The sequence below is a fragment of the Oncorhynchus gorbuscha genome, linkage group LG04 (assembly GCF_021184085.1).
Source record: "Oncorhynchus gorbuscha isolate QuinsamMale2020 ecotype Even-year linkage group LG04, OgorEven_v1.0, whole genome shotgun sequence".
In the NCBI taxonomy this organism is placed as follows: Eukaryota; Metazoa; Chordata; class Actinopteri; order Salmoniformes; family Salmonidae; genus Oncorhynchus; species Oncorhynchus gorbuscha.
This window is the reverse complement of record NC_060176.1, coordinates 60139070-60160143: the sequence shown is the minus strand read 5'-3', so window position 1 is coordinate 60160143 and position 21074 is coordinate 60139070. Positions and strand designations below refer to the sequence as shown.

Below are 21074 nucleotides of genomic sequence, written 5' to 3'. Positions count from 1 at the left end.
TCACTCTGAAGCTAATCGCACCAGACAGGATTAAGATGTCACACAGGAGCTGTGACTGGGGCTTGGGCCCAACCAAGACTTTACATCTAAATGCTCCACTCTCATTTGCTCCTCTAAAGCTACAGTCAGTTGTGAAATTGTAGCTAGTCTCAGCACAGCAGAGGGACAAACATAGAACATGAGAATAGTTGGTATAACCCAGAGCGATCTATTTAGAAATAAACTCTGTTATAATCCAAAAGTGCTTCTAAAGAAAATAAAAAGCCGCACTCTAGTAGCTCCGATGCAATAATTTTTTTCACCAATGTTGACAGCAGCTGTCTTCATTTTTAGCATAATCCGAAAGTGCTCCATACAAGAATTTACAATACCATTCTCCACTTCTGCTTGGAACATTCTCAGCAAAAAAGTTATTTCTTGGTATTTCGTTACTTTTAACAGGTTTCCTAAAAGTTCAAACATGCTAACATAAAAAAATGAAAAGAATGGTTATGTTCTAGGAACATTCTACAACTGGTTTAAGAATAGTTCAGGGAATGTTAAGAAATAACGTTTCAGTACTAAAGCATAGTGTTTCCAACAGGTTTCCTCATGGTTCTATTTAATGTCACATTCTCAAATTGGTCCAAGAACATTAACAACGTTTTTTTGTGGCAATTTCAGTACTTCAGCATAATGTTTCCTTGTGGTTCTATTTAAAGTCATGTTCTTAAAATGTTCTGAGAACGTTAAGAAAACTTTCCATAAACACCACAAGAAAACTTTAGTATGTTCAGAGAACTTTCTAAGAACGTTATTCATCAACATATACATTCTCTTCTTAGCCTCAACAAAACTCAGGCGTGTTTGCTGTGCCCACTAATTGGCGACACCTGATCTTAATGAGTGCTTGTTTAATTGAAATGGAGTCTGTTTGAATCATAGAGAATGATAGAGGCTACTGTTGGTCAAAAGGCCATATTAACATAGGCAGCACCATTGAGGGGTTCTACCATTTTAATGTAGTCAACTGGGTGAGATTTCAACTTCATTGTCTGATCCCTCCAGGTGACCCTGTTGGAGTCATGTCCAACTGGGTCATCAGGAGGGCTAAGCCAATCGTGAATAAAATGGACTTCAAAATAGAGATTGCCTCAATGGTGCTCCCCATGCAGTCACAGATGCTATAGTGGCACAGATACAAAGATGAGTCCTCTATTTATCTCTATGGTTTTAATAGATTAAAATGAACAGCTTGTATTTGTAAAAAAAACAAACATGGCATGCTAGCGCCATCCTGGTGCCGCAGTGGACTAATTCCATGTAAATTGAACAGAAGATTATAGGTTTGAATGTCACCGATGCTGTGTCACACTAAAAAAATAAATGTGGTTGCATGAATGCTTAAGGAAATTCATTTCCGTATGTCCTATCTGTGCTTGGAGTAAAAAGTTAACCCAAAATAGCAGCGTTATTAACAGTCTTATTGAATCATCCACGGAAAATTGTTAATAAAACCTCCCAGGAAAACATTCAAGGAACCAGAGTAAAACGTTAGAACCTCCCTGCAACATTAAAATAAATGTTCACCGAGCAAGCAAAATGTTTAAAAAAGAACGTTCAGTTTTACCAGTCAGGAAACGCACAACTTCTGGGTATTGTTCACAATGAACCACTTGGGATTAATAGTTCGTTAACTCATAATTGCTGGACCTCAGATCACTGCATTTAACCCCCTCATTAGATTGTCAACGTGACATTTCTTCTCCTCCTGTGTTTTATGGTACTTTCTTTACTGTCAGAGAAGCGGTGTGTGGCGAAGCTATGCAGGCAGCTCACTGTCCCAACCACCACATCCAATAATAAGAGTCTAGCACCCACTTGTGGCGGTTGTTTTCCACTGCACTATATTATGTGGTAGCAATTTAGACTGGGATAGTTAAATTTTCTAAAACTAGATCAGCTTTAAACATACACTACATGACCAAAAGTATGTGTACTTCTGCTTGTCAAACATCTCATTCCAAAATCATGGGTATTCATATGGAGTCGGTCCCAACTTTGCTGCTATAACAGCCTCCACTCTTCTGGGAAGGATTTCCACTAGATGTTGGAACATTGATGCAGGGACTTGTTTCCATTCAGCCACAAGAGCATCAGTAAGGTCGGGCACAGAGGTTGGGCGATTAGGCCTGGCTCGCAGTCGGCGTTCCAATTCACCCCAAAGGTGTTCAATAGGGTTGAGGTCAATGCTCTGTGCAGGTCAGCCAAGTTCTTTCACAACAATCGACAAACAACTTCTGTTTGGACCTCGCTTTTTGCACGGGGACATTGTCATGCTGAAACAGGAAAGGGCCTTCCCCAAACTGTTGCATACACAGAATCGTCTAGAATGTCATTGTATGCTGTAGCTTTAAAATTTCCCTTCACTGGAACTAATGGGCCTTGCCCAAATCATGAAAAATAGTCCCAGACCATTATTCCACCTCCACCAAATTTTACAGTTGGCGCTATGCATTCGGGCAGGTAGCATTCTCCTGGCTTCCACAAAACCCAGATTTGTCTGTCGGACTGCCAGATGGTGAAGCGTGATTCATCACTTCAGAGAACGCTTTCCCACTGCACCAGATTCCAATGGCGGTGAGCTTTACACCACTCCAGCCGATGCTCGGCCAAGAAAACCCATTTCATTAAGCTCCGACGGATGAACAGTTCCGAACAGTGATGACGTTGCTTCCAGAGGCAGTTTGGAACTCAGTAGTGAGTGTTGCAACCGAGGACAGGCGATTTTTATGCGCTTCAGGCTCCCATTCTGTGAGCTTGTGTGGCCTACCACATTGAGACTGAGCCATTGTTGCTCCTAGACGTTTCCACTTCACAATAACAGCTCTAGCAGGGCAGAAATTTGACAAACTGACTTGTTGGAAAGGTGGCATCCTATGACGGTGCCATGTTGAAAGTCACTGAGCTCTTCAGTAAAGCCATTCTACTGCCAATGTTTGTCTATGGAGATTGCATGTCAGTGTGCTCGATTTTATACACTTGTCAGCAATATAGTGTATCTTCGGTTCTTTCAGATCCAAGATAGCTGTTTGCATCATATCTAGTCTTTTTATCCCCCCCCTCAATTTAAAATAGTCTTAAAATAGGATATTCAGTTGGTGATCATACACATTTGCAATAATGTAATACATGGCAATCAAAGTATACAGAAAGACATGAACAGCATCAGTTTCAATGGCAATAAGATTTTTATTTAAACATTAAGGCAGTGTTTTTTTGTTTTTGTTACACTGCTATCCACAAAGGTTGCTGGTGGGCATGTAGAATTAAACAGTGTGAATAGTTTTTCTGTAAATACCAACCTTGCAGCAAGCCACATATATATTTACATCTCTTCAGTTCTATATACAATCCTGGCTATTATACAGTGGGTTATAATTATTTTTAAAAAACAAATCATTACGCACAATACGGTTGATCAATGTCAATGTCCCCCCCCCCAATACAGGGATCCTATCGGCCCTTCGATTAATTGGTTTTTCGTTCATTTTGAAACATTCCTTTCATTACAAATGAAATGCTAACTGTTAGCATGGAGAGTGTCATGACCATAATCAAAGCAAGCGGTGTAAGAACAAACAGAAACGAGTGAAAAGCATAAATCATTCAAATACACATCAGTACATTTTAAAACAACTGGTTATTCTCATTTCCTCTGCTTTTTATTTAGCAAACACATCTGGATATGGTTTCGTCTTCTTGTCATGTCAAACTTTACTGTCACTTTGCTCTCTCCCAATGACTTCATGAATAGTCAATTGATATACAAGTAAAGACACAAACTATCTTATAATACAAAGCTGGGGTTACCTTGTAGTCGGTTGGGTCCAGTTCCAACCTTTTCATTTAGCTGCACCTTGACTGATTAGATGTCAACCATGACCAGTATAATAGGTAGCCAGAGTAGAAACGTTATGTAATCCAGTGAAGAGGAAGGAGTGAAAGCTGTCCAACTGTTCCACGTTCCTTACGAACACGTCTCCATCATGACTAACTCAACTCCCTCTCAACTAGTGGACAGGATAACACACTGCAGTGCAGTCCCTCTAAACAGGTCACACTGAGAACAGCTGTGCTTCTCTGGCTTCAACAGTCAATACAAGCCATGGACACCATCATTGTAATGGACAAAACTTAATCACACAAATGTAACACTAACTTTTGGACTGTTTAAACCTCCTTTGAATCAGGACCATGCCAGAATATAATACCTTTCACTAAGGACTGAGGGTATGTTGCCTGTAAAAACAAATTGGGCAATGTTTGTATGATCGCCTTTCATACAGCACCCTTTTTACATCTTTCTTCTTGGCATGCACCTTTTATATAGCTATTGCTTAGCCTGCAAAGAGCAAGAGGACATTCAACCATGTCGTTGCCCATTGTCATGGTAACCTGATGTGACAGCAGCAAGTTCTACAATCCTCAAACAGAATACACTGCTTTTCATTTCTTAACATTCACAACAGTAAGTTAGCAGCTCCCATTGTAAATCATGTGTAAGTGACAGTGACAGTTAAGCGCTAAGGCTGTGACAGATTTGGACAAAACAAAAGACATCAAAAGAAGGACATTTCATCTGCTCTTGGTTTCAACATTTCCCTGCATAAACACTTATAACCCTGGCATGTAGAAAAAAAACATTTAAAAAAACGTGTGCGCCACTTGGTAACTATTACTGTATATGTAAAATGAATGGCACTTAACACTAGGAATCTTAGAACTGTACAAAATTGGGTCTAGATAAAAATGTGCGTCTGGCCTGGTGAGGCAGAGCTCCTCTTCCCCTAGACAGTAAAAGTTCAGAGGTCAGACCGTCACAACAGGCTCCTAGAGACAATAGGCATTCCATCCAGCCACAGCCGGCACCACCATGGTCCAAGGGGCATAGAAACATAGATGGCTTTTATTTGTCACCTCTTTAATGCAAGCACATTCCAACTCGAATGCCGGGTAATTTGCCCTAAAGCAGCTTTAAGGTTGGTCTCTACCCGCACTAAGCGGACTAGGTAATGTTTCACTAGCTGTGATTGTTGCTTGAGTGCAGGAACACTAAATCATGTATGTGGCAAGACCAAATGAAACAGATATTAAAGGAGGACGCTTCTATTAGTAGGATTCTACACTCTTCTTCTTCTCGAGTCTATTCTCATCTGCCCGAAACACACATTCTTAAAAATGCCATTGTGAACAGATTGACAACTAAGTGCTTAACATCCAAAAACAGTCTCAACAAACACATAGACATGATTCATATACAAAGAGTGAGAAAGTGTCACTTGTCTCTTAGTGCCATCCATCACACCCACAGTCCACTCTCTCTATTGGATGCCCGGAGACCATACGCCGCCACCGTCCTCCTATAACATTTCAAATGTATGATGACATCATCAGCAATGGACAGCATGTATACCCTGTTAACCAATGATATAGCCCTCCCAGGTACCCCCCAAGATAAATCATTGCAAATAAGAAACAATAACTGACACCATCAAAATTCACCATAAAAAGTACTAGCGGTCTCAGCTCACTTTCAAACACAAGACTGGACTGACTTGATTTAAAAAGGAGAAAACTAAATAACAAACACAGGAAAACAATGTGTTTTTTCCCCTCCTGTCCATCATCTGATAGTGGTAGAAATGCACCGGCCGAGTGTCCACTAATGTACTGTACTCTACTGCACTATGGATGCCATTTGCCTGGCTACCTGCCTGTCCCACTGCCCTCTGCACAGTGACATGGGTCAGTGAAGGAGTCCACTTCCCTAGCAGACCTCTCCATGCAGAGCTCTGTGTGGTTAACTCCATGTGCATGGGGTCATTGGCAGAAAGAATGAGAGATCGAGATGGTCAGTGGAGGCAGCAGGCTTCTCCAAGTTGAAGCTCCAGGTTGAAACCCTGCTCACAGAGCCCAGACAGAGTAGAGCAGGATCCCTGTACAACAGAGGACACATCCATCCTTGTCCAGGGCCAGTGAATCCATCAAACACATGAACATCAGACTGTGGCCGTATCAAGTCCCTTCCACAATCCGTAGAAGACACTAGAAACGTACACAAAAAAAGTGAGTGAATTGATGTGTCCGTATTGATAAGGCCAGCAAGGGGTGGGGGGTGGGGGAGGCAAGTAAAAAAAACAAGTGATTTGTCCTCTTTAGAGTAGTCCTGGAGTGAATGTATACACAGAAACACCAACACACACACACACACACACATTCACTGAGCAGCAGTGTCTCAGCACACCACCATCAGCGCTTGAGATGCTCAGTCAGCAGTGTGAGATGGGAGGCTAAGAGGTCACTCCTTTCCTGGGTGGAGAGTGTAGAGTGGGAAGGAGAGTGTAGAGTGGTGTGTGTGTGTGTGTCTGCAGCAGCAGTGGAGGTGGTTGATAGTTGGTAGGTGCTGTTCTGTTCCATGGCGGGGTCTCTCACTCGCTGTCAGACAAGGTCTCGTACTGAGAACACAACAGGGGCTTAGGTTCCTCCTCCCAGGCCCGCCCCTGCCCCAGACCCTGGACCCCTAGCTGGCCAGAGGATGGGGAGAGCGCTGACACTGGCATGCCACCGGGGAAACGCATGGTCAGGGGGTTACATGGGAAGGGAGTGGGGCCTGCAGGAGGAAGAACAGCAACAATACATCATTGAGTGCTGACCATGATGCCATGGGTAGCAGACTGCAGTACACAGAGTTTAAAGGTGCAGCTGAATATGAGCAGTGGAGGATGAGATGGTGTAGATGTGAGAGGTGCAGTATGGGCAGGGAGGAGAGAGGGAGCAGTACCTGTGGAGGAGGGCCGGTCCTCCCAGACACGGTTGATGAGGGGCGTGCGGCGGTTGGTATCCCCCTCAGAGTGGACAGAGGACACAGAGGAGGGTCTCTCACCCCCTGACAGGCCCGGCCCGGGGGATTTGGCCTTCCGCCCATTAGAGCGCCCGCTACCCTTTGGCTTCCCCCCACCTGCAGGCAGAAGAAGGGAACAAAACACAGCCCTGTGGTTAATTGACCAATTCTATCCACATTTATCTACATAGCAGGTTCCATACATCTGAAGTTACAACTGTGAAAAACTTGTCTAACAAATATTAATTAAGTAGCCTAAATACAATATTTATATATTGTATTTACAATATTTATTTTACACATACATTACAGCTTCATAATTGGAAATACTGCCTGCTATGAACACCAGTACATACAACGCACAGAGAAAATACCCCTCGCCTGTAACTGAGTGGAGGCTTATGACAGAGGGAGATTTGAGGGGTAATATCACACCTTGTAGTGAGTAAGAGTCCTCGGTCCGTCCGTCATCGAGAGGATTAGCGGCAGGCACACTGGCAGCCATGGAGTTAATAGCATTGGAGGAAGGAGGGCGCTCCTCGGCCTGGTCATCATACTTGCCCATCAGGGCCTTTCTGATAATGGCTTCCAGGCCTATGGTGTTACCGGACGCCTCAGGAGCCGGGTGGCTGCGGATACTTACAGGTCCTGGGAGGCAAGAGGGGACAGGTGGAGGTTAGAGAGGGTGTGAGGGTAATAACCAAGGCATTGAGTAGTGGGAGAGAGAGAGAGATACAAATAAATAGAGCAAGAAAGAGTCAAATTGAATTGAAACCAGGCAGCACATCCTCAGAGAGAAAGAGTGCAGTGGAACAGCAGAGAAGAAGAGTAAACCAGGCAGCACATCCTCAGAGAGAAAGAGTGCAGTGGAACAGCAGAGAAGAAGAGTAAACCAGGCAGCACATCCTCAGAGAGAAAGAGTGCAGTGAAACAGCAGAGAAGAAGAGTAAACCAGGCAGCACATCCTCAGAGAGAGAGAGAGAGGGTGGGGTGTACTTTAGATTACACCTGGGATGTAGCTACTGCTCTCCAGTCTCCTGTGAGTAGCCTAGCTGATGCACACGCCCTAAAGCTTCAGCCCGAAGCCTAGCGGTGTCTGCTAGGGGTTCATAAGGGGCACATGGCCGTATCTATACAAACTGGAGGATAGCCTCTCTACTGTAACATGCTGATCTATACCACTACATAGTCACCAGAGTTGGGGAGTAACGATTACATGTAACGGATAAAAAATAAATAATAATCTCTTACAAGCCAAAATATTGTAATCAGATTACAGATACCTTCGAAAAACGAGATGATTACTTCTAGGATTATTTTTAAATTCAGAAAGGATGTTCGCGGGAAAAAAACTTCCACCTTTCTGTTTTCTCAATGACTTTCAATCCAGCATTGAAAAAAGGTGCAAGTTTGTTCCGCCGGAGCGAGTCTGACCATAAATCAGAGACTGATGACACACCAAATGTGTTTGATGGGTCACAGGAAGAAAACAGGAATAGGCTTTTCTAGGCTACAGTCCAAGCTATGTCTTCTAAAACTCTATGGCTAATCTATACTTCCATAATTCCAAGTCCTATTCTTGAAGATCAAGGGGATCAATTAATTGGAATGACTGGCAATCTTACAGACTTTGGGTTTTAATGTAAAGATATAACCTAATCATTATATTATCTGTAGTAGAAAGCGATGGGTTAGAAGAAGCCTACATAACCAACCCATAAAGTAAAATGCAACAGCCAGCTATGATTTATCCTGCAACAGAAGTCGTTCAATTGGTAATATTATTTTATCTTACTTTAATGTCTTAAGGGGAAAGTAATTTAAAAGTAACCCGATTACATTACTGAGTTTGGGTTATCCAAAGGTTACGTTACTGATAAACATTTTGGACAGGTAACTAGTAACAGATTACATTTAGAAAATAACCTACCCAACCCTGATCACATAACAGAAAAACTAGCTAGCACAGTCCATGGTACATAAATCACAGAAAAACTAGGACTACTCCAAGCGTGTTATACAACAGCATTGTGGTTGAGAGTAACACTAATCCACCTCTCACCACAAATATCCCATGGTAATCAATCTCTATTTTACCTGCAGTGGTAGAGGCAGGCATGTTGAAAATCTCTGTTCCTGGCTGGCCAGTATCTGTAAATAGAAACATAATATTTTTTAAAGCATATTCTCTTTGTCAATGAATATAGTATCTACAGTACTACAGTATCAATGCTGTATGCGGTCACTGAGGGTGGGACTCACTGAAATCAGTTTCACTGCCGACCACAGTCATCTTCTTGATCATCTCCTGTTTCTTGGACTTGACAATGGCCGAGGTGCTCTCAGTGAGCTTGCTAAAGAAGGCTGGGGGCTGGGTGTTGGGAGGGGAGCGAGAGCCCATGCTGTGGAGAGACGTCCACGTCTGGTTAGCATCAGGAGAACTACTGTACTACACACAATAGAACATACAGCCCAACATTTTTACCAAGAGTTGTCAAGAAAATGTGTTAACAATAAGGAGTACATAACTGACATTGTGGGTTAGAGTGATTGAATGACTACTAGCTGTGTGAAGAAGGGAAGGAGGTAGGATGAGGCCTTACCCCTGCTCTCCCTGCTCGTTGGGGTAGGAGGCCCCTTGTGTATCTGGTTCAGACATAGCTCCTGCAGGAGACACTGGCTCAATGCCGTCTGCAGACATACTGACAGGTGATGCCTTGGGCTGAGGAGACCTAGGACACACACACACACAAATAAGCCACTTTAGTCTGAGTATAGTAGTTAATATTCAACTTCTACATTTCCACATGCTGGTAGATATATTGTACATGTATATTGTAACATACTGACCACACGGCACGGTTTACGCCTGTGAGCGTTGCAAAATAAATGTACACATACATGTTACTCAATCATTGCATCCAAAGTGCTCGGGCTCATCAACGAGCCTCTGCCTAGCCAGGCACTAACATAGAACCTCTCCCATCTCCTCGTTGGTTTCTAGGAGCATATACCCACGTGGGTGACGGAAAGCTGAACTGAAGTCCACACACCAATCCAGTTCGTGGTGGTAATGCACCTTAAAGTTGGTTGCCAACAGCCATATAAAGTCCAATGAAGAACAAGCGTGAAGGAGGAGAGATCACTAGAAACTAACTCACGTAACCCTTTTATCTGTGGATTAATTGTCTGAGTAGAGGACCTTGTGCATTTCGGGTAAAATAACAACCCAATGCTTATATCCCAGGACAAATTAGCTAGCAACAGCAAGCTAGCTAAATTGCCATGAATGCTTAATGCTTTTAGACCTGTCCCCAAATTAATATAGTTGGTTCAGAGTTAGTTTTGTTAATTCAACCTGCGTGTCTTGGTCGTGTCTGGATGGACAAAATCAATATGCGCGCGTGAGTCAGCATGTAAGTAGACATATTGTACATAAAGTAACCTAACATAGCAGGCGTTAAATATACACCTGACCGGACACCCCACACTTTGCTCCTGATGAGAAAAAGGTGGGATGTTCTCTTCTGCACTGTTCAACTAATCTAATACACGTGGAGGAGGAGTTAAGATGGAGTGTCGCCTTGTTAACATTCAGAAACAGATGTCGCAGCACAGGCTCTCTCCCATTTCCTCTGAAAACCGGATGCATCCGATTGTGTCGACCCCGGGTGAACATGAAGTAACACAGTCTTGGGCCATACCCATCTCGGGTACGTTCCCCTCCTGTCCTCTCTGGAGTGTAGCGAAGTCCCTGACTAGACTCCTGGGAGGCAGGCAGGGAATGGGGAGCGCTGAGGGGCCGGGTTAGGTCCAGGACTGGGTTGCTGTGGTAGGACTGCTGCTGGGCCTGTTGGCTCTGCCGGGTATAGTCCTTGGTGATCACCTCCTGTTACCCACACACAACATCACAGACAAGGGTCAGACACACGACAGGCAGCAAGGAGGAAACCTACCTACTTCTAGTGACTTCTATACTCCCACATCCCCAACCCGTTCAGCAAGATCTTTACATTCCACTTGTCAGCCCCCAAGAAAAGCTCCCCATTTAATTTCTACAGAAGACTTTGATCTGAGAAGAACTGTATTGAAATCATCCATATCATGGTAAATGCAACACTGATATAATACAGTAAAATATAATCATTCTTTAAGATCAATATGAACACCATGTCATTAACTAGGGGGCTTACACTGATGTGCTGCGCCAGGGTGACCACCCTCTGGCTGCCTTTCATCAGGGGGGATTGCTGGCCCGGGGACAACCTCTCCTCGGAGGGAGGCCGGTACGGACCGTGCTGCTCCATGGGCATCATCTTTTGTTGAGCTGAGGGTCCAGGACACAGCCCAACACACACACAAGCACCCACACAGATTGCACACAGGGGTGGAGCCATACAGAGCGCGAGCGAGTGCACACACACACACACACACACACACACACACACACACACACACACACACAAATTAAGCAGCACCACCAGGTACACGGACACACACAGAGGGGACAAAGAAGGCAGAAATTCAGTTGCTTGGGCCAGTTTGAATAGAGGCAGCTTACAGGCAGAGCTTGTTATAAAATAAACAAAAACACATGCATCGTTAAAAAATGTCTTGTTTTCAAAACAAGTCCATTATGAGCACAGCTGACGTTGTGCTCTGTAAACATTGCGTGACATCTGCTGTGTATAAGAGGCACTTTCCCTTCTGCAGAAATCCTGTCTCTACTATGTGTTGTCAGTGTGTTGGATTTGACAATCTACTTTAGATCACGATTGACTTATTTCCATATTGCACTCTACTCAAAAGGAGAGACGCACAAATCTCAAACCCCCAAAAATCGGACTAAGAAGCTAGGCGGTGGCATAAAATGGTCCATAAATTGATGAGTTTAGAAGAAATGGCAAATTTAAGGACCACCGAACACTGCTGCTACTTTTCATTCCATATTTATGATATAGGCCTAGATTTCAGCAGATCAAATGGGTTTCCTGCTTTAAAAAGTGTGCTAGGAACAAGTGTGTATGCTGTAGTATAGTACCAGTTAAAATGGACCAGGACGTTCACAGACAGCCCTAGAGTGTCGTTAAGGTTCATTGAGGAACTATTTTGAGGTCATTCTCCCAGGGGGCTTTAGGGAGTGCCCTAAGCCAATTTGACTAATCTCTGGCTTTCATTACAGAAACTGTACGCAATGCGCATACAGTGTGTGTTGTGCTCTGGAAATGTTCTGCACCAGAGCATTCATCTTTGGAGCAGCTGATGAAAGTCAGTCCACCCCTGGAGGGCAGCATAGTTCCCTGGAGTCCCACTGTGTTGAAGACACTCATCTGTTCTATTGCTAGAGCTTTGGAACAACATGACACTGTCTTCGGCTGGCAGTTGCTACCGTCGCTCAGAAAATAGTGTCTCTGGTCCATTTGAAATCCAGCTTCATAGTGTACTACTGTCTTCTCTCTGTAGCATTGTGAATGTATGGTCTAGCTTTTTCCTAATGGACAATACTGAACATGCAACAGTATATAAATATATCAGTCTGTTATACCACACTACTTCTCTGAGCTTTGCATGCACACACTTGTCCTATATGCATGTCAGAAATATTGATGTGGCACATAGCTTAACAAGTGGAAAAACAAGATCAACATTTTTTTTGTGATGGGAAATGTCTGAGGTTTTGTTGAGAGGTGTTGTGGAAAAAATCTGCATAAATTACAGTGAGGCATAATAAGGGCATGCAGATACTTTGTGGCCTGAAGTTGTAGCACCTCCCTCCACCCTGGATCTTTTTTTGTGGTCTCACTACCACCCCTCAAGCCCTCTCCCTGCCCCCCACCTCGACCCCCCTCCAGTGGAAGAACAATACTATCTGGAGCCCCAGTGAGGGTCTGTCTGGTGGCTGGTGGGGCTTTAGGTTGGTGATGCACTCTGGCAGGCCCGCCTGGACATTTCCTACTACACGACTCACACTGGTTTATATGGAGAGAAGCTGACTGTCACACGCCATAAAAGAAAGCTTAGGTCATTTAGGTAATCTAGCTAGCAATATTCTGCCTTACTTCTGGCACATTTTAGGTTTTGTGTGGTGAGTCTGTAAGGAAGGTGTCATTACTAACTATTAATCAAATATGAACAGAATTACTACAATCCTAATAAGGATACCAACATTACATCTCATAGATTAGTTTCTAATCTGGAACTCTTGAACACTACAGGTGAACTAAGTCTGCAATATGGGGGATGCCACATAGAAGACTGTCATGTCCTGAAATGAAAATAAGAAGCAGCAAAGGATGTTATGCTTAAATTGTCAATGAGTGATACCTTAAAGGGCACCTAGGATCTTTCTCTTCAAGGAAATACCAATTGAGTTCTGTATTTTTGCCATAATAATGGTCAATACATAGTAATTTAATAAAAACGAGCTGGATAATTTGATTTATCCAGCTCGGCAGCCGCTTTCATCTCCTTAATACTCTGTCCATATCTAGTCAGCTCCAGTTTCTGCTTTTTCATCTGAATGTCAAATGTGTTAAATAATAATATTAGATGTTCAAGTTTGGATCCAGAGGTCACCTTTGGTGGTCTTCAAGTACCCACATTTAAAAAACAAACGACATAGTTCTAACTTACATGGAAAAAAAGATCAAATAGTATAGTGTTGAAAAAAGAATATGAAAACACAACATGTAAAAATGAATTGGACTGATTTGATAATGCCAACCACCACAGCGTGCAATATGCCACAGACGAACGGGGGGAGGGTCTGGGAGATGAGGGGACCCTGGGATCCAGAGCGTCTTACCATCACTGGCGCTGTTGGCCACGAGCGAGCCCGTCTCTGGCATCCCCGTTTCACAAGAAATTTGACGCATGATAATCGCGTTTATGAAGTTGGCCGCAGTCATGGTGGTCTTACCGAGTGATCGGAGCTCTTGTTCCTGAACGGACATCGGTTTGTTTTGAGTCTTTTCCCTACTAGGCGTGCCACTTTCTCCGCGGCCAACATGGCTATCCGACAGCGGGGGCAGCAGGTGAGGTGGGGGCCGGCCTGAGTGGTAAGAGGCTGCAGAGCCCTGGGGGTAGGGCACGGGGTAACCCCCTTGGTTAGGGTTGGCCAGCTTGGGGTCAGATTTGCTGGAGGATATAGAGGGCCCATGTTGGTCTTGGGTGTGTTTAGGAAGGCCTCCCCTGCTCTTTCCACCATCCCGGCCCATTTCCTTGGGGTCCATGCTTGGTGGGTAGCCCTCAGTAGGCATCCCGGTCCTCTGGAGGTGGCTGTAGCCTGGGTAGCGATTGGAGCCTGGCATGGACCTGGAAGAGGTAAACCAATCACTAAAACAGTCAGTGAATATGCCAACCACAGATAAACCCCCACTACAGTCTGCACATCATATTTAGAAGAAACACAGAAAGGAGCACATGATATTCAGTGAACCAAGGCACATACTGTAGGAGACACTTAGCCATTTATCCGGCATGTTACCGTACATCTTACCTTAGCACAGAAGGGTTGTTGTGGTCACTGACAGGCAGACTCTTGCCCCCAGTGTTGTGCAGGACGCTGGGCCTCTGCTGGACACTGTCCTGGGTACGAGGGGACACCGGGGAGTGCTGGTGGCTGTAGCCGGAGTGGGAGGAGGGCCTGACACTGCTGCTACCACCGGAGCTGTGCTCTGTGCCTGAGTAAGGGAACAGAGGGAAAACAGTACTCACATTACACACTGCACAGAGTAACATCTTTCATCTCATAGAACAGCAGAATACACATCACATACAGACCATGTGCTGTAAATGCGCTACTATAATGGTAATAACATAACAGCGTAATAATGTAATAGCAGAGTGTGTCTAGATCTTTACACACCTGGTCTCCAGATGGGGGCATGTTCCACGTTGCCATGAGAGATCCCCTTCTCTCTGTCCCGGTCCCGCTCTCTGTCTCGCTGTCTCTCACGATCCCGCTCTCTCTCCTGCTCCCTGTCTCTCTCGCGGTCTCTCTCTCTCTCGCGGTCTCTCTCGCGGTCCCTCTCTCTTTCGCGGTCCCTCTCTCTCTCACGGTCCCTCTCGCGGTCCCTCTCTCGTTCGCGGTCAGTAGATGGTGTGCCGTGCTGCTTGCTCATGTGTTGGGGCCCAACTGCAGCAAAGGAGAAACACAAACAAAACACACACAGATGAGTCAGTCACACAGCAACCCTTTCAAATACAGACAACTCCTCTGTTCCCAAGCCGATGGCTGGTGTGTAGAGTCCAGTCCAGTACCTGGTGAGATGGGGGAGGTGTTGTAAGGCCGGGTGGGGAAGCCTCCCTGGCCCCCGGGGATGTAAGTGATGCGGTCCATGGGGGAGCCGGAAGACCCTGCAGAGGGAGGGACTAGGACAGGTAGGTGTGGCACCTGAGACAGATCGATGATCCCTGGGGAAGAGAAGGCAAGAAGAACATTAGTCAAAACTACATTACACTACACCCGTCCAGCTAGGTCTCCTTTCTGTGTGCGTGTGTTTGTACTGTGACAAGAGTGAGGCTCACCGCGTGGGGCGGCAGAGTAGGGCATTTGGAGGGGCTGGTCCCGTGGCGAGAGCCCTCTCAGCAGGTCTGAGCGCTGGGCAGCCATAGCGGCGGCTGCAGGCCACTGGTGCATCTGCTGGGAGGTGATGTAGTCGTTGAGCAGCGTCTGGCGGTTCTCCAGGGCTGCCGTGTCGGGGAAGCCACGGATCAGGTAGGGGTAGGGGTGAGGGTAGCCAGGATTAGGGGCCAGGTGGCGAGGCAGGTAGTAGGCTGTTAAATGGGGAGGAAGACAAAAAGATATGCCATCATATTGTGCCATCATATCAAGTCCCATAATCCCTCCCCCAAACCACATCCTTTCAACAGACAGAAAGAAGAGTTATTTAAGTAGCTCCTCTGTAGTGTACTGTACAGTGGACACAAGAATGGACCAGCCGTGTACTATGTACCTGGGTCGATGGGGATGCCCTGACGCAGGGAGGCAGGATCGAAGGCTAGGGGGATCTGTCCTCGGTATACGTCGGCCCCCAGACCCTGCAGCAGACGCTCGTACGACACCAGGGACGCCTGTTGTTGTTGTTGGGCCTGCTGCTCGGCAACGCCCGGCAGGGGTGACTTGCCGGAGCTCATCTCCCGAGGGGTGGGTGTGGCCTTGCGCTCCTGAGGCTGGTTCTTATTGGAGCCTGGACCACACAGAGAGGAGAGATGGGAGAGAGCAGGATGCTTTAGAAAACACACACACTGTGGCCTTCATATTAGGTATGTTAACACTAGGGGAGAGCAACTCAACCCAGGGCAAAAAACTATCAATGCATCTCAATCAGACAAGCTAGGATCAGACAGGAAGGAACGTTTAAACTTTTTAATGTTGGAATCCTTAATGTAAAGAAAAATCCCTAACTGAAAATCTTTGTTCCCCCCCCCACAAAACTAAAATCTCAGTGCAGTTATCACAAAACATACCATTTTTTTGTGTTATAGCTTAACTCGTCAATAGGCTATAAAGTCCTGGGGAAAGTTGTGTAATTTAAATAAATCCAGAGGAAGAGGAAAACTTTAGGCTACTTTGGTGAATTTGTGAGGCATGCAAGACAAGACATTGCGAGATACAGATGACCAAGACATGCTTTCTGCCTGCCCCCTCCTCTCTCTCCCTCACGCTGGCTCGCCTGCTCGTGCTCTTCATTAATGATGCGAGTGTGTGTTCAGTCTTCAGTCTGTTACATGTAAAATATCCTAGCCTATATATTGATGATAGGCCCTGCTTTACTGAAGTTGCGAGACATTGCAGGCCACAAAATGGTAAGATAAAGCATTCCATTGCGAGATACAGCTTTTGATAGCGGATAGCGTGCCTAGTGCACGGTTGTGACTGTCTGGTGACCAAACTACTTATATTGTGCCCCGCCCCTCTCTCTCCGCCCCTCGCTAGCTCACTGTGAAAGATGCAAGTGTTTGTGTTCTCGGAAGTACAGAAACTAATCAGTCTCCTCCGTTCCAAAAATACTCAATCTTAGGAGTTTATCTTTACACTCAGAAATGGGACTCGACACAGGGAGTCGAGAAATCAATTATTTTGAGTCAACATCTCCATCATTGCTAACAGTTGGAAAAATGTCAGAGAAAGGCAAGTGAGAGCAGCAAAGTCCTGTATGGCAATACTTTGAGAAGGAAATGCAACACTTAACCATCGGAAAGGGAGACAAAACTGTTGCTGGCAGCTGCATTGTGAACAACAGAACAGACAGAAAACGGATAATAAAAAGGCTGTTTAAACTTTAAGAAAATGTTTCCATTCGTCACATCCCTAGGACAGTGTACAGTCAGGACTGAGTGTGTGACATACCTTCATGCTGCCGCTGGCCTAACAGGGGAGATCCTCGGTGAGAAGGTCCAGGGTAGGGAGCCCTTATGCCGCCCTTGTGTTCCTCGTAGCCCACAGGGCTGTGGTGAGCCTTGCCACCCTGCTCACCCCCCATTGCCAGGGGCGAGGATCGAGCCATGGAGCTGGCCGTGTTGACCACAGCGCTGGGACGGCCCTTAGGACCCTCCTCGTAGCGGCCCCGCTGCTCGGCTCCCCGCATCTCCAGGTGGGAGGGCATGCCGTAGTGGGAGCGTGGGGAGCTGGCGATTATGGAACGAACGTCGTGCCCCTTCCTTGAGCTACCCTGCTCCTGCTTCATAGGAGTGCCCTGAAAAAAAGACAATGAAAAATACTGAATCTTTCTACCAACAATAGTGACTTTTGTTGCTTTTTAATTTCCTGAGGCAGTGTGCACTGACGTGCAGTGCATCTACAGTGTGACATTCCACTCACCTGTACTATGATGCCCTCTTTGCCAGCCTTGGCCATCATCATGCCTTCGGGCATCAGTCGGAGCTCCTCTCTGGGGATGAGGTGAATGGATCGGCCCCCCTCCTTCACTGTGGGCACAATGGCCTCTCGACCCTTCATGGGTTCAGCCATCTGGCCAGTCCCTTGGGATGGGGAGCCCTCTCTCTTCATCTGCTTGGCCTCCCGTCTCATGTAGCCATCCTGGATGTCCAGGTGACGGGGGATACCTGGGAGTAGGAGAGGAGGAACACAAACACACAGGAGTTACAAACATTTACATTTAAGTCATTTAGCAGACGCTCTTCACGAGCCATTGTGCAACTCGTGATGTGACCATACCCTGGTGGAATAAAAGAGTGGGTCTATTTGCTTTACCCTGTGAAATGGAACCACGGATGTGGTGGGTTGGGTGTTGGTTGTCTCTCTCGTGAGATATGGCTCTGCCTATCAGACCTGAAGTAGGGGTCGAAGTGAAGAAAGAATAGCATTGGTTACCTCATTGTAGTCTACATAAAGTACATGCAAGAGTTGTTAGAAGGTAGCTGACTCCAAAACTTACCCTCACAGTTAGCTGCAGACAGTGTCTCCCTCATGGGCAACCCCCTGACATCATAGGGGCGCTTCAGCCCCAAGATCTCCCCAGGCTGGCCCCGGCCGTCATCTTTAGAGTTCTGAGAGGGTGGGCCTGAGGAGAACACACCACAAACAACTGTCAACAGAGGAACAGGGATAATCCACCTAGAAATACCAAGCATCAAAGGGCATTGAGGGGTGGTTTAAACTCTTCAGAAAGTAGTCATACCCTTCAACTAATCCCACATTTTGTTGTGTTACAGCCTGAATTCAAAATGGATCCAATAGATTTTTTTCTCACCCATCTACACACATCACCCCATAATGAAAACGTATTGAAAAACACAGAAATATCTCAATTACATAAGTATTCATAAGTAATTGGGTATGTCTGAATCAGCTTTGAGTCGTTTTGGATATGTCTGTATCAGCTTTGAGTCGTCTTGGGTATGTCTGTATCAGCTTTGCACATCTGGATTTGGGGATTCTCTCTCATTCTTCCTTGCAGATTTTCTCAAGTGCTGTTAAGATAGATGGGGAGCGGCGGTGAACAACAATCTTCAAGTCTTTCCAAAGATTTTCAATGGGATTCAAGTCTGGGCTTTAGCTGGGCCACTGAAGGGCTTTCACATTCTTGTTCTGAAGATTTTCCAGCATTGCTTTGGGTGTCTGGATGGGGTCATTATCTTGTTGGAACTTAAATCTTCTCCCCAGTCTAAGGCTGTTTGCACTGAAGCAGGTTCTCATCAAGGAATTTCCTGTATTTAGCTCCATATAGGTGTGCTACATTCTAAATCATATCCAAATAATTGAATTGGCCACAAGTGGACTCCAAGTTGTAGTGAGATCTCAAGGATGATCAAAGGAAATTGGATGTGAATACAAAGGGGTGTGAAAACTTACAATGCATTCGGAAAGTATTCAGACCCCTTCACTTTTTCCACATTTTGTTACGTTACAGACTTATTCCAAAATATATTTAATAAATAAATATTCCTCAATATACACACAATACCCCATAATGACAAATTGAAAACAGGTTTTTAGAAATACCTTATTTACATATAGTACCAGTCAAAAGTTTGGACACTCATTTCAGGATTTCTCTTTATTATAATAGTGAAGACAAAAAAACTATGAAATAACACATATATAATCATGTAGTAACCAAAAAGGTGTTAAAAAATATATATTTTTATTCAAAGTAGCCACCCTTTGCCTTGATTACAGCTTTGCACACTCTTGGCATTCTCTCAACCAGCTTCACGAGGTAGTCACCTGGAATGCATAGGTAGGGGTGGTATACAGAAGACGGCCCTATTTGGTAAAAGACCAAGTCCATATTATGGCAAGAACAGCTCAAATAAACAGAGCGAAGAGCCACTCCGTCATCACTTTCAGACATGAAAATGTCAAGATCTTTGAAAGTGCACTTTCTTCAAGTGCAGTTGCAAAAACCATCAAGCGCTATGATAAAACTGGCTCTCATGAGGACCACCACAGGAAAGGAAGACCCAACATTACCTCTGCTGCAGAGGATAAGTGCATTAGCGTTACCAGCCTCAGAAATTGCAGACCAAATAAATGCTTCAATAAGTTAATTTAACAGACATCTCAACATCAACTGTTCAGAGGAGACTGCGTGAATAAGGCCTTCATGGTCAAATTGCTGCAAAGAAACCACTACTAAAGGACACCATTAAGAAGAAGAGACTTGCTTGGGCAAATAAACACGAGCAATGGACATTATACCGGTAGAAATCTGTCCTTTGGTCTGATGAGTTCAAATTTGAGATTTTTGGATCCAACCGCCATGTCTTTGTGAGACGCAGAGTAGGTGAACGGATGATCTCCGTATGTGTGGTTCATCAAGGCAAAGGGTGGCTACTTTGAAGGATCTCAAATATGTTTTGATCGGTTTCACACTTTATTTGGTTACTACATGATTCCATGTGTGTTATTTCATGGTTGTGATTCCTTCACTATTATTCTACAATGTAGAAAATAGTAAAAATAAAGAAAAACCCTTGAATGAGTAGGTGTGTCCAAACTTTTGACTGGTACTGTAAGTATTCAGAACTTTTGCTATGAGACTCGAAATTGAGCTCAGGTGCATCCTGTTTCCATTGATAATCCTTGAGATGTTTCTACAACTTGATTGAAGTTCACCTATGGTAAATTCAATTGATTGGACATGATTTGGAAAAGCACATACCCGTGTCCCAAAGTTGACAGTGTATATCAGAGCAAAAACCAAGCCGTGAGGTCGAAGGAATTGTCCGTTGAGCTTTGAGACAGGATTGTTTCGAGGCAGAGTTCTGGGGAAGGGTACCAAAAATGTCCTCCATAATTCTTAAATGGAAGAAGTTTGGAACCACCAAGACTCTTCCTAGAGCTGGCCGCCTGGCCAAACCGAGCAATCAGGGGAGAAGGGCTTTGGTCAGGGAGGTGACAAAGAACCCGAGATGGTCACTCTGACAGAGCTCCAGAGGTCCTCTGTGGAAATGGGAGAACCTTCCAGAATATCAACCATCTCTGCAGCATTCCACCAAATCAGGTCTTTATGGTAGAGTGGCCAGACGGAAGCCACTCCTCAGTAAAAGGCACATGACAACTTGCTTGGAGTTTGTCAAACCTAAAGAACTTTCAGAGCATGAGAAACAAGATTCTCTGGTCTGATGATTCCAAGATTGAACATTTTGGCCTGAATGCCAAGCGTCACATCTGGAGGAAACCAGGCACCTACCCAAAACCATCCCTACAGTGAAGTGAAGC

The 21074-nt window shown here is 45.0% G+C and overlaps 1 protein-coding gene across 1 annotated transcript in view; it reads right to left on the bottom strand.

The window, feature by feature from the left end:
* Positions 1-3211: 3211 nt before the first annotated feature.
* Positions 3212-21074, bottom strand: part of LOC124034383 (nuclear receptor corepressor 2-like) — a 183935-nt gene continuing 166072 nt past the window's right edge. The window contains 18 exon segments of the mRNA XM_046347510.1: positions 3212-6652; positions 6824-7000; positions 7319-7531; positions 8981-9034; positions 9146-9285; positions 9487-9615; positions 10588-10772; positions 11077-11210; positions 13689-14197; positions 14382-14565; positions 14751-15020; positions 15146-15298; positions 15413-15661; positions 15841-16074; positions 17238-17583; positions 17709-17953; positions 18102-18179; positions 18286-18411. Of these exon segments, the coding sequence (XP_046203466.1) occupies positions 6471-6652; positions 6824-7000; positions 7319-7531; positions 8981-9034; positions 9146-9285; positions 9487-9615; positions 10588-10772; positions 11077-11210; positions 13689-14197; positions 14382-14565; positions 14751-15020; positions 15146-15298; positions 15413-15661; positions 15841-16074; positions 17238-17583; positions 17709-17953; positions 18102-18179; positions 18286-18411 (3608 nt within the window). The 3' untranslated portion in view covers positions 3212-6470.